Source organism: Bubalus kerabau, chromosome 2 (genome assembly GCF_029407905.1).
Source record: "Bubalus kerabau isolate K-KA32 ecotype Philippines breed swamp buffalo chromosome 2, PCC_UOA_SB_1v2, whole genome shotgun sequence".
Lineage (NCBI taxonomy): Eukaryota > Metazoa > Chordata > Mammalia > Artiodactyla > Bovidae > Bubalus > Bubalus kerabau.
The window spans coordinates 1,270,667-1,287,120 of NC_073625.1; the positions used below are offsets into that span (position 1 = coordinate 1,270,667).

Below are 16,454 nucleotides of genomic sequence, written 5' to 3' on the forward strand. Positions count from 1 at the left end.
CCCCCCATCAGGCACTCATACCCCAGCCCCTGACCACAGACAGACGGCAGGTCCTTCAGAGAATCAGGTACACACAGCTCCACTCACTCATTATGTTTGGGAAGACAACATGTTCCTGTCCAGATGAGGAATTTTTTGTGAAATACTCTGATTCCAGGAGTGGGTTTCTGTAATGCATCTGGGTCAAAGCTTTTATCAGCAAAATACCATTCATCGTGATTTCCTCAGGCACAGAAGGGACAGACTAGAATATTATTTGTGATTTCCATGCCACCTTTAATGTAGAATCTGTCATCACTGGTTCACACACGAGGATCCCAGGACCACAGTATTCAAATAAGCATCAGGAGTGTGTGTGTGTGTGTGTGTGTGTTTCCTTTCTGAATTCCCCTTCTCTGTTTTAATCTCGCTAGAAATCTGCTCCTAGTACACTCTGCTGGTACTTATCACGCATCTTGATCAGGGAACACTCGATAAAGTCTCTTTCCTTGACCAATCTGAAGCATGTCATGAGCCAGGGCTAAGAAAAGAAAAAACAAGTAAGGCATCAGTGTTGTCACGATGGTACTTCAACTCCTCGCCAAGATGCTTGCAAAGGGGTGGTTTAGCGTAGCGGCGATGGTCCCAGGGCGTCTTTGTTTGGGAGAATGGGCCAGAAAAGAAAGAGCCCGGGAGCTAGCACAGTGTCCACTCCGCCAAGAGGGGCGTGTGTGCACCACTCCACTAGAGCCAAGTGCCGATAGGAGTGTGTCCGCTTACAAATGACTGCGTATTGCCTCTGAAACGTCAACAGAGCTATGGGTTCCTAAGCCACAGAAGCTTGTGTCTCTCTTCTGAAGGAAAATATGCAATGCTAATAATGAAGGCCTGGTGCAGTGGGGTGTTTCAGGAACATGTAATAAAGACAGAATCTTGCATATTGGCAAATATGTGTATAACACATTTACATAATAAAATACCATCTAATGTATTCCATACTGTACTGTATGTAGAAAGGCATAACACAGTTTCTCAAATGCATGGCTTTCTGACGTCAAGCCCAGCCTGTATTCTGCTATAACTTTCAACATTTGGGACCTTTGTCTGAAGCCTTTGTCAAGAAAGGCAAACTCTTCCCGTCGTCCTTATGAAAACAGAAACAAAGCTGAGTCCCACTCGTCCTTGCTGAAAACTGTCTCTTTTCTAAGTGACACCAGACTGGCTTTTCCTTACAGACTACTCAGCTACCACTTTTATTTCCAGGTCACCATTCTCATGATTTGAGTGAGTGAGTGAAGTCACTCAGTCATGTCCAGCTCTTTGTGACCCCATGGACTGTAGCCTACCAGGCTCCTCCATCCATGGGATTCTCCAGGCAAGAGTACTGGAATGGGGTGCCATTTCCTTCTTGTGATTTAGATTCAACCTAAATGGAAAGGCAAAAACAGCATGTGCCTGACTCTGTCTGCCACTAGGCCTGATGTAAACAGCAGGCTTGAGAGGGTCATGCTCAGAGGAGACACTCCAGACTATGTGACCTAATAAAATTGACTGACATTCCCATAGAGGTTTTGTTTCCTAATGTATTTATTTATAGTCATTGGCTAGCATTTTACATCAAACATCTTCTTTATCATTAGAAAAGTATTCAACATTCTAAGTGTAAGTAATTTGAATTCCAATAAATACATGGAATCAATTACTAGTTCAGAGTAAATAAACACTCCTTTGCATTCACAGACATTTTCAATAATAGATTCAAAAGTATTTCACTCTTGGGACCTTTGAGTCAGGTGAGTAAAACATCCTGGATGATAATTTTGGATTTCCTAAAAGACAGACCAGAGGAAATTGATACAAAGAAGATTGAATTGTAAGAGTGAAAAGGGCAAATTTAACTTGTAACAAAGTAGCTTTACCTAATGAAAATATTTGCAATTTTCTGAAACTTGAAAGAATTATGTGATAGAACCAGGGAGAGAGGTTCTCAGATTGTACCAAGTAGATGTGCTAAGTGCTGTATGCTGGGCTCAGTCACTTCAGTCGTATGCGATTCTACAACCCCATGGACTGTAGCCCGCCAGGCTCCTCGGTCCATGGGATTCTCCGGGCAAGAATACTGGAGGGGGTTGCCATGCCCTCCTCCAGGGGATCTTCCAAACCCAGGGATTGAACTCATGTCTCCTGTACCTCCTGCATTGGCAGGTGGGTTCTTTTATCACTGAGCCACTTGGAAAGCCAAGATGGCTAACATAAATCTAAAATCTCAACCAACTAATTAACTCCTGATTGATAGTCACTGAAGGGACAGTAGAAATGTCAAATCTTCTTTACTTGTGTAACTGAAGAATCTCAAAAGGAAAAAAAAAACAGGAAGCAAACTTTAGGGGTGAGACTTGACCATTATGAAAACCTGCAACTCCGAAATTCTCTGAGCAATATCTTATAATTCCTTGGATGAATGAGAATCATTGTTCTTTCATGGAATCAGATATTCACTAATAACGTCCAAAGATTTGCTTTAATTCAAGAACAAAAGAGAAAAACTGATTGCTTCAAGTTTTCAAGCTATCTGTTATATAAAAGTGCTCTGCAAAGAAGAAAGTATAAGTAAAAGGACTGGGCAAGTGTGTCTTCTAAATGCGCATGTCATCTGACAACAGAAAGAGGCAAGACATGGAAATTATATTTGAGCAAGAATAGGATAGGGGAGCCAGGGAGGTATGGATTCTTATGGGACTTCACAGGCAGTAAGAAGAAGAGAAAAGTGACCCACTTTTCAGGGAGAAATTTAGAAGCACAGTATTAGATACAAAGGCTCAGGGGGATCGGTCTCTAGAGAAGAATATTGCAGGGAAATAACCGAAAAAACGTTTGAAAAGGTAGGTTGCGGTCAAACCACGGGGGACCATGAGGTCCAGCATACAGGCTCCCTGAAGGTTTCTGAGTGGGTGAGTGCTCGGACTTACGCTGGCTCCTGTAAATGGGTGCGGGGTGAAGGGTGTGGCTGTCAGGGCCCCGGATGGAGGCCGTTGGATTTTCACGGAGACTAAGGCAACTGTAGGGGCTTCCCTGGTGGCTCAGATAGTAAAGAAGCCGCCGTCCAATGTGGGAGACCCAGGTTCAATCCCTGGGTTGAGAAGATTCCACGGAGAAGGCAATGGCCACCCACTCCAGTATTCTTGCCTGGAGAATCCCATGGACAGAGGAGTCTGGTGGGCTGCAGTCCGTGGGGAGAGTCGGACACGACTGAGTGATTAACACTTTGACTTGAAGGCAAGTGTAAGAGTAAAAACAGAGATCCATGAGGCCAGGACATGGGGAGAAATCACGCTTGCAAGGGTGAAAAATGCTTCCTCGGAACGTGAGGGGAGTGCGTTCCGGCCACTAAGAAGACACACAGACTGAGGCAGGAGGCAGAGGCTACAGCAGCCGGAAGGTTTCAGATCTACAGGCTGCAGGGCTAGGAAAGACAGCAGGGAGAGAAAGTTGGAGGGGATGGTCAGTTAGGCTTTTTTTTTTTTTTTTTGAACCTGCAAAACAGAAGTGCTGCCAACCCACCCAAGTGAGTGACCCATAAGCCACAGAGGTGAGGTCAGGTCTTAGGAGGACAAAGCTGAGATGTGGCCGCTGAGACTCAAGCATGGGGCAGTGGGAGCCACGGTGGGAAGTGATGCTTTATTGCTCACTATTAGCTGCCTCCCTTCCCAGAGGAGCATATCCCTCTCCACCCTTTACAACCAGGCTTGACCATGCAGCTCACCAGGGAAAGTGAGAGATGAGTTATGTGTCACTCCCATTAAAAAACTGTAAAAGTCTACTGATTCACACCCTTCTCTTCCCCTCTTCCAAAGAACTGGTGATGTCCATGTAGTGACCGCTTCATCAGCCTGGCCCCAGAGTTAAATTAACATGGGAAAGACAGCAGGGCTGCTACATGGGGTGTGAGGGCTCATTAGCGGCTGTAAAAGCTGTGGCTTTTTACTGCAGTGCCACCTAGCCTAACTAACGGACAGATCATGGGGACGAATAAAAGTCTCCAGGAAGGGAAAGTAAACAAAGACCAGAGGGTGACTTCCGACCAACGAGACTTAATCCAACAATTGTGAACTGTCATTTCACAGAAAGAGCCAACGGAGTTATATTTCCCAAGTTACTTTAAGCATAATTTCTTAATATGATGATTACTTTTTCTGTATTAAGAATTTGCACGAACATAAGGGCAAGGATAAATTAGGAGTTTTGGATTAACAGATACACACTACTGTATATAAAACAGACAAATAGCAAGGTCCTACTGTATAGCACAGGGAACTATACTCAATATCTTACAATTATCTATAAAGGAAAAAATCTGAAAGAAAATATATATGTACATATGTACATATATATACACACACCTGTACACTTGAAACTAACACAACATTGTAAAATCAATTATACTTCAATTTAAAAATAAATAAATAATTAAAAATCCTAAAACCGTTATTAGATCAGACAGTTATTCTGGTCAACTTTGGAAATATTTGCTCCTTGAAATATTCTATAATGAACAGTAATCACCCTCCCATACCAACAAATCTGAGTGTTCCAAATATTTTTAAAATTTTTATTTTTGCCTGTAAATTTTTCTGTGTTAAATCCACCAATCTAGCACTCCTCATTAGATTGAAAGAGCTGAAATCAAGCATTGCTGTCAAGGAGTGTGCTCTTGCTTAGCAGCAGGGGAAGAAGGCTTTCTGGGAGCAGTTGGAGGCTGATCACTGAATGGCATCTACTGCTCACCACTGCAGCCTGCAGACTGAAGGGATGGAAGAGAATTCCAAGATCAGGAAGTCCAGGGACTAAGAGTTTAGCTAGTGGATCATGTCAGATATTTGTTAGCCTAAGACAGCAAGTAAAAGCCATAATACATGATATAGGAATTTCAAAGGAATTTTTGTCTAATTTTTTTTAATAAGTAGATTTGGAATGAGAATATTTTTTCATGAGTATTCTATTTCTTGTATTTTAGAGAAGCCAAAGCAATTTTTAAATTCAAGTCCACACCACTTCTTGCTGTTTTTTTTTTTTTTTTACTATTGTTGCCCAGCCTTCTCTTATCTATCAAATCACTGTATACACAAGCATTTTTTAAAGGCAATTGGATATATATATATATATATATATATATATATATATATAAATTTGGCAAAGTTGTGTGACTTATGCATGCATAAAATGTATAGAAAGGCTAAATCACTTTCACTAATTTTGCCAAATTTATATATATATATATATAAACCAATTGCCTTTAAAAAATGCAGTGGTGAGGAGACACCATTCAGTGATCAGCCTCCAGCTGCTCACAACTTTGTACGTTAAGCAAGTTACAATGTGTTATTATTAAAACATACAGGGTCCCTGATTTCTCTCTCCTTCTGTCTCCAAGAAGAGATTAAATAAATAATTAAATACTTATTTAATTATTCTAAGAAACTAGCTCAGAGACCCATTGTGTTTTCAGAGTTGTATTCCTTTCTAATCAGTATGAGGACACGGACAGTAATAAAAAGGACAGCTAAGAGCTTTAAGAAAACTCCAGTTTGCCAGCACAGGGGCCTCGGATTCATATTGCAATAAAATGGGATGAGAGTCCATAATATTCCAAGAGCTTTCTGGACTACTTTTCATAGCTAGTTTTGCAGAAACCCCAGGGAAGGATAGACTTTGGCCTAAGATATCCAGTGAGTGTGCTGGGATTATCAGTGTTTCAACCTATACGATCTGTCTCTTTGCAAGTAGAGGCCCCCATGGGTCAGAAAGGCAGAGACCTTCCAAACATCCATCTCCTCCTTCTTTTGGCTTTAAGATAACTTTGCAGGCTTTATTCTCCCTCTGGCTTCTAACATTTTCTCCAGCTCTAGCTAGAAAGGGCCCTTCACCACTTCAGCACACTCCAACCACGAGGTGAAGCTGGGGTCTCCACTGGGAATCTGCCTATTTTATGTCGGCTCTTTCCCACTACCCAACCCCAACTAGTTTCCACTCATCCTCTTAGAAGACAGAGCCCTGATGGCTGTGATCCTTTCCATTCTAGTCCCTAAGGTGAGGGACGGAGGTATGCACTCACAACTCATTTAAATAATAAAAATGAACTCACAAGGGAGCCTTTCTTAAGCCAAATGAGCAGCTCTACTCAGCATGTACATATATATATATATATATGTACATATATATACATGTGTATACATATATGTATGTATATATATTACATGGTGCTCATTCTCAGTATAGAGGGATTTTTTTGCATTTTAAAGAGATGTCAAAGTAACCCAAACAGCCATTATTGATAAAAATGTCTAGGAATAGAAAAGTTTGAGAGCAAGCAAAAATTTACATCAAATTCTGGACATCAAACTCATCTTTTTATATCAAATCTTTTACATCAAATTTACATCTTTATTATTCCTACCTACCATCATTTTGCAAATGAAATGTAGATCTTTGTGGCAAGCATGGCTTTAGGGAATCCCAGTTTCTGCCCCAATATCTGGGAGAAAAATGACACTCACTTGCTTCATGACTTCTCCTACAGTCCCCAAAATAAGGCAGTGAATTTTCAATTAACAGAGAAAAGGGTAATGTTTTCCATACAAGGTCTTACATCTGAACTAATGTGATGGTATGATTCAGCTCTTACTCAGACCTTCAAAGAAATGAACATGACAATTTTTTTTTTCCTTTTATATGTTGGGACACAAAATTGGATGAATCAGAGGATTAAAAGGGTGAGAGAAAATTCAGCCAACAGTTTACTCAGCACCCACAGCCCATCAGACCGGTGCCAGGGTACAAAGGCGACAAGATGTCCCAGCTTCAGAGGAGACACGGGGACCCCACAGAGGAGGCAGACTGCGTCCACAGTGATGCTCGTGTGGAGTATATGAAATGCACCTGGGGACTCGGGGGAATACCATCACCCCTTACAGACTCAGACAGGAGCAAGCATCTCTCCAGACCCTCTGAGGATGCTGTGCCCATCTCACGGGCGTACCTCGTGTAATAAAGTTGCTTTAATCTGTTGTGTTCATTCGCTGTTGGTTTTATATTTTCATCAGCCAAGGCCAGCAGATCTCTTCCAGGTAAGACATTGCCATTGATGACAACATCAATGCTTCCTGCTATCTGCGGGGACTGGGAAGCCACTGATACGTAGCAGCCCTTGTGTTCTTAGAAAGTGATTTATTCCAGGTGCATCCGTGGATCACACTGCTTTCCTTTTATGTAAGTTCTGAGGACCAGTGGTCTTATATTCTACAATGCCAGCTTACGGAACTGCCCCACCCCCGCCCTGGCTTCCCTTGTTATGAATAAAGTGTTTGAGGAGCTATGTCAAGGGACCCTTCAGAGGCCATTATTTCACTGTGAGGACTGTTAAAAAGAATAATTGGCATCAATAACACTTACCTGTATATGCAGAGGGAAGGTTACCCAGCCATAACAAGCCCAGATTCACACAGCCACTACTTAAAAGAATGCAATATTTGGGATTTATGAGGATAAGCCCTGTCAGTAGTAATGCCCTTACGGGGGCCTTTGCAATTCTTTTGGCATAGTCTGCTGTGTACTCACAGGGAAATAAAATCTGCCACGCAGTTCTGGGCAAAGGTGCTGCATACAAGATGCAGATGAGACACACTGAGAGGGGCCCTTCTCCAAAAGGGCTGTGGCTTCAAACGCCCTTTTGACTCCTGTGTTCCTCAAAAGCAGCCAATGGACTGTTTCCAGTACAGAATCTGCAATATTACCAGTGATCATCCGTCTCTCAAGGGTATTAGGAAAATGTGGGGGTCGGGCAGTACCATTACACAGAGAGATGGGTCAGGCGTGAACCAGGGTGGCAGGAACATCAGTAGCAGACCAGGGAAGGAGCCCCCACACGACAGGGATGAGGAGGACAAGACAACAAAGAGCGTGGCATAACCTGTTTTGTCAGAGCTGGAATTGGTGGTATTGGTAGTGATGGAGGTGAAGGTAGTCTTTGCGCTGTCCTTGGCAGTGACAGATTTCTGCTTAGTTTTCATGGCTTCCAGTGCTTTGAGCTTCTTGGCATGTTTCGTGCCTTTGTAGTGGGCCGCAGCCTGGCTCTACAAAGGAGAACAAAATGAACCATGCAATCAGGCTCATTTCTAAACTGGCATTCTCTGTATTACTGCAAATACAGACTCCCTTTCAATAATAGGTACCATTCAAGCTAACCCTGGCCGTGGCCAAGCAGTGGGGTTCTGTTGAGAATGATGCTACGAAGCAATGGGAAACAAGTTCTAAAACCTCTAGATTGAAGGGAGAAATATTCTATTGCCTCTCTTCAGAGAAATGGAGCTGCACACTAATATAGCAACAACACTGTCTTTGTGGAGTGGGGGAAAGAAATGAGAATTCGTATTGCATTTTTTCTGTCACCAAAGATGCTGGGCTCCCAGGATTAACAAGGGCCCTGGAAAAGAGCAGCTCTCACCTTCTTGGCTCAGGAAATGTGCTTTCTCCTTCTACAGTGGGTCTTATTGACACAGGACCCAACAGGTGTCTACCAGGAAGAATTCACCAATAACAACATAAGTAGGCACCCCAGAGATCAAGACTGAAGTATGAGAGTTCAAAAGTGAGTGCCCCGCAAAGTCCAAATGGAGCCACGGAAGCCAGGCAGTTTTACCCTCTTTCCTTTTCCTTGCTTCTCACAGAGGGTAGTCTGAGAAGTCCAAGGCAGGGGCATTCTTGCAACACGTGGGTCTTTTGTGCCCTGGTCCTTTGCCAGGGAGATCCACTGTGTTTTGACTACTTCATGGGGCCAATGCAATTCCTTTGTTTGTGCTTTCTGAGATTCTTATAAATAGAAATCTGCATTTTCCCACATTTATATTTTCCTAACATTATTTTTTGGTACCAGAGAGACATTAGTTGAGTTAGAACATCATCTTTAAAATGTGTTTATTAATATTAATTTACTGGTGGACGGGGGCCTGTCATGGCTTCAGGTGAGGTGGAAGCAGGCAAGGAGATTTCGGATTGGAAGGTTTTCCAGTTTAAAAGCTTTAAAATTGCCACCTCACAAGGAAGAAATCGCAGTGGAGGACTAAGTATGCAGACACCACTTCCCGTGACTTATTCAATCTCCACGTTCCGTTTTGCCAGAAAATAACAGCCACACTGTCCTCTGTCACAGCAACTCTGGTAGGGAGGGTGTTGCGGTAGAATCTCTTTTTATAAATAGGGAAATATATAATCCACACCTTCATTTGCATCATTCTGACAAGTATCCTCAAGGCCTAGGTACCCTTATTGAAAGAACACTGGACAAGGAAACTGTATATTAGAAACAGTTTGAACAGAGAGGACACTCAGGCATCAGTTTTCCAACAACACACAACATCAAAGACAGAGTGTGGGTCAGAGTCTGCAGTTAAGGCTTGTCATCGTGCATTGAGGAACATGGATTGGATTGGTTTGAGCCTACATGGAGGATGCTATTCTGAAGGATGGAGTGGTGTCCCTTTTTTCTCCTGCCTCACTTATTTTAATAAATCAAATCCTTTGGATATATCTTTTGAGGGCATGATGCTATATTCAATTAAATCCACGACATGTACTCAGTCGTCTTCTCCAGACAGCTCAGGACGCACTTTCCCTTAGAGCAAAGTTCCTCTCCTTCTCCTGGTACAGAAGTGAATGCTGCATATGCAACACGTATGAAAATACAGGCGGGATGAGCAGTGCTAGCCCTGCGTGTACTTTCAAAATGTGCACTTAATGTGTACTTTAAGGTCCCTGGCAAACCTATACTTTCAGTGGTATTTCCAATCAGATAAGACTTTAATACGCCATAGGACCAAGTGATTGTCACTCTTTTCAATATTAAGAAAGTTACTCCAAAGGAATACTGCCAGTTAAGACTGTACTTACATCAATAAAACAAATACTGTCTGCACAGATACAGCTGAGCCCATGCTTTGACAAGTGAAATAGCTCAGGGCATTGTGGGTAAAAGGGGGTGATCAAATTACCGACTCTCGGTGGGTCCCAGTCAAGACCTGGTGTATTAAAAAGCAAAGCAAAACAAGACAAAAAGCATATGCACTCGTTAACTGAATTACAGTCCCAGAGCACTCTGATACTAATTATCTTAATTTTTTAAAATCTGCTATTAAATAAGCAACTGAGCCTTCCACAGATTAAAAAAATAAAGGTTGAGTGGTATGAAAGTCCAAAATGCTATGGAGAGACCATGGTGTGTAGAATCTAGGGAAATGGGATGCGGGGCGCAGGCTGACTGTGATGCTGCAGGGTATGTGTGTTGGGTGTGGGCGTGGGGCTACGAGCTGGAAACGCAGTGTAGACAGATGACCCTCTGGATATTTCAAGTGTTCTTTGTCATTGACCCTACGTTTGAAGAATTTATTGGACTGCGCTTGCATTAATTGCACTGGTATTGATTTTTATGTCTATGTACACTGCTTCACCATCCTGACTTTTTAGATGTTCTTTTACACTGTGGTTTATCGGAGGATACTGACTAGTCTCCTGTGCTATACAGTACGACTTTGCTGTTAATCCATCCCATATGCAGCAGTCTGCATCTGCTCACCTCACCCTCTCACCCCGTTCCTCCCCCGTCCCCACCCCCCTTCGCCACCCCCGGCTCGTTCTCTACGACTGTGATTCTGTTCCTGTTTCACAGATAGGTTCATTTGTGTCATATTTAGATTGCACATGTAAGGGATGCCGCACAGTATCTGCCTTTCTCTTTCTGACTTACTTCACTTAGTACGATCGTCTCTGTTGTTGTTTGGTCACTTAGTTGTGTCCAGCTCTTTGCCACCCCATGGACTGTAGCCCCCCAGGCTCCTCTGTCCATGGGATTCTCCAGGCAAGAATATGGAGTGGGTTGCCATTTCCTTCTCCAGGGGATCTTCCTGACCCAGGAACTGAACCCGTATCTCCTGCATTGTAAGTGGATTCTTTGCCACTGAGCCACAGGGAAAGCCCATGATAATATCTAGCTCAATCCAGGTTTCTGCAAGCCCCTTAACTCTTGGCTCGTCTTGATACAGATGTGTTGCTAAAGGTGTGTTCTTGTGTAAGGAAAGAGGGTCCATCCAGCTTTCCTTACCCCATTATCTCACTTCACTGAACTGGATAGATTTTTCAGCCACATCTAATTTTTCTATGATTGTAGACAAAACTTCAGCCTAGGAAGGAATCCTTCTGGGAGAAGTTTTTTAAAGGCAGTAGCAGGCCGGAGATGCCTCTTGGGTCTCATCTGCGTTTCCTTTGGGCAGAAAGGTGCTGGGCGTGTGCACTATGACTTTTTCCCTCCAAGGTTGTCTCCTGTTATTTATTAGCCAGTCTCTGAGTCAAGTCATCTCCAGAAACCTGGGAACCATCCAACGCAAGTGAACAATTATTTTTCACAGGAACGATTTCAAGATTAAGTAAGTCTACGACTTCATCACAGATGTCAGAACTCTGCATTTTGAAACTCAAAGATAATTAAGGGCCTAGAGTACCCAGAGAAGGGAACAGTAAGAGAAGAATTGGCTTCAACAATTTGGCTTCAAATTTGCCAACAAATTTGGCTTCAAAAAGTTGCTTTTAGATCATAAGTGGAATATTCAGGTATTGCGCAATAAAAATCTCTACTATGACCTTGAACTAGCACAAGACACCATGAAATCTGACAAGTGTCATCCCAGAGGCAAGTGCTGACATTAAAGATATGTACACACATTCCTGCAGAAAAGCGTGCCGCCACTTTAAATGTCATTCCCACATCCGTCATCAGCAGCCAGTCAGAATTCTCAATCTTCAAGTTTTGTCTTTAGCATTTCAAGAAGTCTTCCAGTTTAAATGCAACTGATGTTCCAGAGTAGATAAAAATAATCGCTTAATGGCTAACATTTGAAAGAGGTGCTTCAACATTTTGAAAGAAATACACACACACACACATTTATTTTACAAGTTTTGTTATAAACCACTGTTTTTCTGTGAAACCCACTGCAAATTTAACGTATAGGTATTCTTTTGCTCCATTATCACCAAGGCCTTGTACAGTTTTACTCTACCTGTCTTTTGCATAAAGTGTCTTGACTTTTTTTTTTAAAAGGAAGTTTACTATAAACAGACATATCTGATTATGTAACCAATTAATTTTCACAAATCCGTGATTTCAAAATGAACAAGATGGACTTTGCTAGTTTCTGACATCATTTAATTGTGTCACATTAAATTTTTACTAAGACAAAATGAACATAATCCTCTTAAAATGTAACATTAGAAAAATAAGGAGTGGTTATCAAAGAAGTTACCATCCTCTAGGGAGACAAGAGATTTACTACTTGAAGACAGGAAATTTTTTTTTTTAATGTATTTATTTATTTTTGGCTGTGCGGGGCCTTCCCGGCTACAAAGGCTTTCTCTCTGGCTGTGGCAAGGGAGGGCTGCCCTTCGGCTGCCCAGGCTTCACCTTGCCGTAGCCTCTCCTGCTGGAGAGCACGGGCTGAATGGTGCGTGGGCTCCACCAGTCGCGGCCCCAGGACTGAGCCGCTCTGTGGCACAGCGGGCCATCTTCCTGGATCGAGGATCAAACCTGTGTCTCCTGACTGGCAGGCAGATTCTGTACCACCGACTCACCACGGAAGCCCTCTTTTCTCTTTTTTAAAGAAAATTATCTGATTTCAAAACTTTAGACTGTTTTGTAGATCAAAAATCATGAAATGATAAAATAATATAGTATCCTGAAAACTAAAACACCTACTTTAGATTTTTATTTTGAAAACTATTGACAAACTATTCCTGGGGAAAAAAAAAAAGTTTAAAGTCTGTGTTTTTCTCCATACAGTTTTTCTTATGTTACATACACTCACTCATATCTAATATCCAGGGAAAGGGCACAGGATCAGCCATATGGCTTAAGATCAATATGCATTCTCACTGATCAGTGGCTTGTAAATATTTTAGAGATCACTTTTATATATACCAAGAGAAGGTTTTTAAGGTTTATAATGATTCTCTTTAGTTTATTATCAGCTCTCAGTTTCACTTCAGTTCAGTTCAGTTCAGTCACTCAGTTATGTCTGATTCATATAAAGCATTAGTTCTCAAAGTGTGGTCCCTAGACCGGTAGCAGCAGCAGCAGCAGCTGGGAGCTTGATAGAAATGCAGAGAATTGCACCCAATATTTACGTGTGCACCCATGGCTGATTCATGTCAATGTTTGGCAAAAACCACTACAATATTATAAAGTAATTAGCCTCCAATTAAAATAAATTTAAAAAAAGAAAAAAAAAATAAGAACCTATAATGGAATATAATCTGGAAAAAAAAAAACAATAAATAACTGTGCTGCGCACTTTAACCAACATGATATCGTACATAAACTTTACTTCAGCTTTTAAAAAAGCAACAAGATGATATTCTGTGAGTTTGAAAAAAAAAAAGGAATGCAAATTCTCAACTTTTATCTAAAACTCATTGAATCAGAAACTACGGATACGAGGCTCGGCAACTCATATTTTAAAAGCTGTCCACGTTTTCCTGAAGCATACTACAGTTTCGGAACCACTCACGTTCTGAAATATTAGTGCATTTTCTCCAGAGACAGCTCCATCCTGTATAAGTAGCTAACATCTAGATTTTTACAGATTAACATATAGTAATTTGAAGATTGAATCTTTACATATGTCTAACTGTGAGTAATGTGTGTTACTCAAGAAAAATAATCAGAAGTTTTCTTTCCTTAAAAACAAGCCATAAAGGCCACCATACAAAATGTACAAACTATAAATGCTGGAGAAAGAGGAAGCCTCCTACATTGTTGGTGGTGATGTAAATTGGTACAACCACTGCGGAGAACACTGTGGACGCCCCCTAAAAACTAAAAATAAAACCACCTATGACCCAGCAATCCCACTCCTGGGCATATACTCCAAGAAAACCATCATTAGAAAGGTCCACGTGCCCCAGTGCTTACTGCACCTCTGCTCACGGCAGCCAGGATGTGGAGACAACCTGAATGTGCACTGGCAGATGCACGCGTAAGGAAGAAGACGCAGTGTATATAGAATATTGCTCAGCCATGAAAAGAACTAAATAATGAGATTTGCAACAACAGAGATGGACCTAGAGGTTGTCATACTGAGCGAGAGAAGTATGAAGCGAAGAAAGAAAAACATGTGCATCACATATCTGGAATCTAAAAAAACGGGGGTACAAATGGACTTATTTACAAAAACTTAGAGTCACAGATATAGAAAACAAACTTCTGCTTCAGTTCAGTTCAGTCACTCAGTCATGTCCGACTCTCCACGACCCCATGAACTGCAGCACGCCAGCCCTCCCTGTCCATCACCAACTCCCGGAGTCGACCCAAACCCATGTCCATTGTGTCGGTGATGCCATCCAACCATCCCATCTTCTGTCGTCCCCTTCTCTTCCTGCCCCCAATCCCTCCTATCATAAGGGTCTTTTCAAATGAGTCAGCTCTCTGCATCAGGTAGCCAAAGTATTGGAGTATCAGCTTCAACATCAGTCCCTCCAATGAACACCCAGGACTGATCTCCCTTAGGATGGACTGCTTAGATCTCCTTGCAGTCCAAGGGACTCTAAAGAGTATTCTCCAACACCACAGTTCAAAAGCATCAATTTTTCTGCCCTTAACTTCTGGTTACTAGGGGATAAATGGGGGAGGGATAAATTGGGGGTTTGGGGCTGACATATACACACTGCTGCTACTGCTGCTGCTAAGTCGCTTCAGTTGTGTCTGACTCTGTGCGACCTCGTAGATGGCAGCCATCAGGCTTCCTCATCCCTGGGATTCTCCAGGCAAGAACACTGGAGTGGGTTGCCATTTCCTTCTCCAATGCATGAAAGTGAAAAGTGAAAGGGAAGTCGCTCAGTCATGTCCGACTCTTCACGACCCCATGGACTGCAGCCCACCAGGCTCCTCCGTCCATGGGATTTTCCAGGCAAGAGTACTGGAGTGGGGTGCCAGTGCCTTCTCCAATACACACTACTATATATAAAATAAATTACCATAACCTGCTGTATAGCACAGGGAATTCGAATCAATACTCTATAATGACCTACAGGGGGGAAAAATCTAAAAAAAAGAGCGGGTATATGCATCTGTTTAACTGACTCAGTCTGCTGTACACCCGAAACCAACACAACATTCTAAATCAACTACACTCCAGTAATGTTTTTAAAAAAACAAGCCAAAAACAAGTAAAAAATAACTCAGATAACATACATAATTGGGGAACTTCTATTGAAGGGGGATGAATGCAAAATAGCAGATCAGCCCTGGAAATCATATAGCTCTCAAACTCCACACGAATGCTCTCCAAGTCCTTGTGGTTCTCTCTGTATATTTAACCTTTTCTCTCCAAGCTAATTCTTGTTGCAGCATTAACTCTGACCCCAATATTTGTGCCGGTGTTGGGTGTTTTGGTTTGATCCATTTTGTGGGGGCTGGAGGAATCACCAGCTTAATAATAATAATAAATAAAAAACAAAAGCAAAGCCCTGTGTCATAACTCTTAAAACTTCACTAAAAGAAGTATCTAATTGACTATTATATTTAGGCATTAACTGATTCAGTGTTAGCCATGAGTAAAATCTTTTCTTTATCTATGTAAGGCTCTTTTAACTGAAGGAAACTCCTAGCCAGTAGGCAAATAAAAGCACTCTAGTAAGCCAAAAGAGTGGCTTACTTACTTCACAGTTACTTCACTCAAATACTCAAATATTTAACAAAATATTTGAAGGAGAAATTTGAAGATAGAACAGCTCATTGTTACACATTTTCCTTTCTAATGTGAAGACATGTACTTTTCAAATTCTCTTACTCAATAGGGAAAATGATGTGAGATAGATATTTCTATTCCTTAATTACATATCCCATAAAGAGTATTTATTTTAATTTGTGATTGTGCAGTTGACACAGAGGTAGATGACTACAGTAGGAATAAAAATGAAAATTCACTTGCTTGAGTCTCAAAGTGAAAAACATGATTCAATTAAGAGTGTTCTTTCTGAGCTCAAATGATTGATGCCTTACTTTAAATGTGTTCCTGTCTTCTGTACTCTTCAATACAGAAATGAATAGTAACTGCCACAGAAACAGAAAAATAGAAAAAGAAGATAATACCACTAGGGTAAAGTCATTTTTATACACTACCACTTGTCACTGAAAAAAAAAAATTCTAAATAAACATGGAGAAAGAGAGACATATAAAAATTTCTCGGATACATTAGGTAAATCTAACTTTTACTTGGATTTCCCAGGTGGCAGTAGCGGTAAAGAACTGCCAATGCAGGAGATGTAAGAGATCCAGGTTCAATCCCTGGGTCAGGAAGATTCCCTGGAGGAGGAAATGGCAACCCACTGCAGTATTCCTGCCTGGATAACCCCATGGACAGAGGAGCCTGGTGGGCTA

General features: G+C 41.7%; 1 protein-coding gene across 2 annotated transcripts in view; it reads right to left on the reverse strand.

The window, feature by feature from the left end:
* Positions 1-16,454, reverse strand: part of ZNF385D (zinc finger protein 385D) — a 344,969-nt gene that overhangs the window by 94,504 nt on the left and 234,011 nt on the right. For both annotated transcript variants that reach the window (XM_055566880.1, XM_055566879.1), the window contains exon 4: positions 7,946-8,108. In XM_055566880.1, the coding sequence (XP_055422855.1) occupies positions 7,946-8,108 (163 nt within the window). The remainder of the gene's footprint in view (positions 1-7,945; positions 8,109-16,454) is intronic.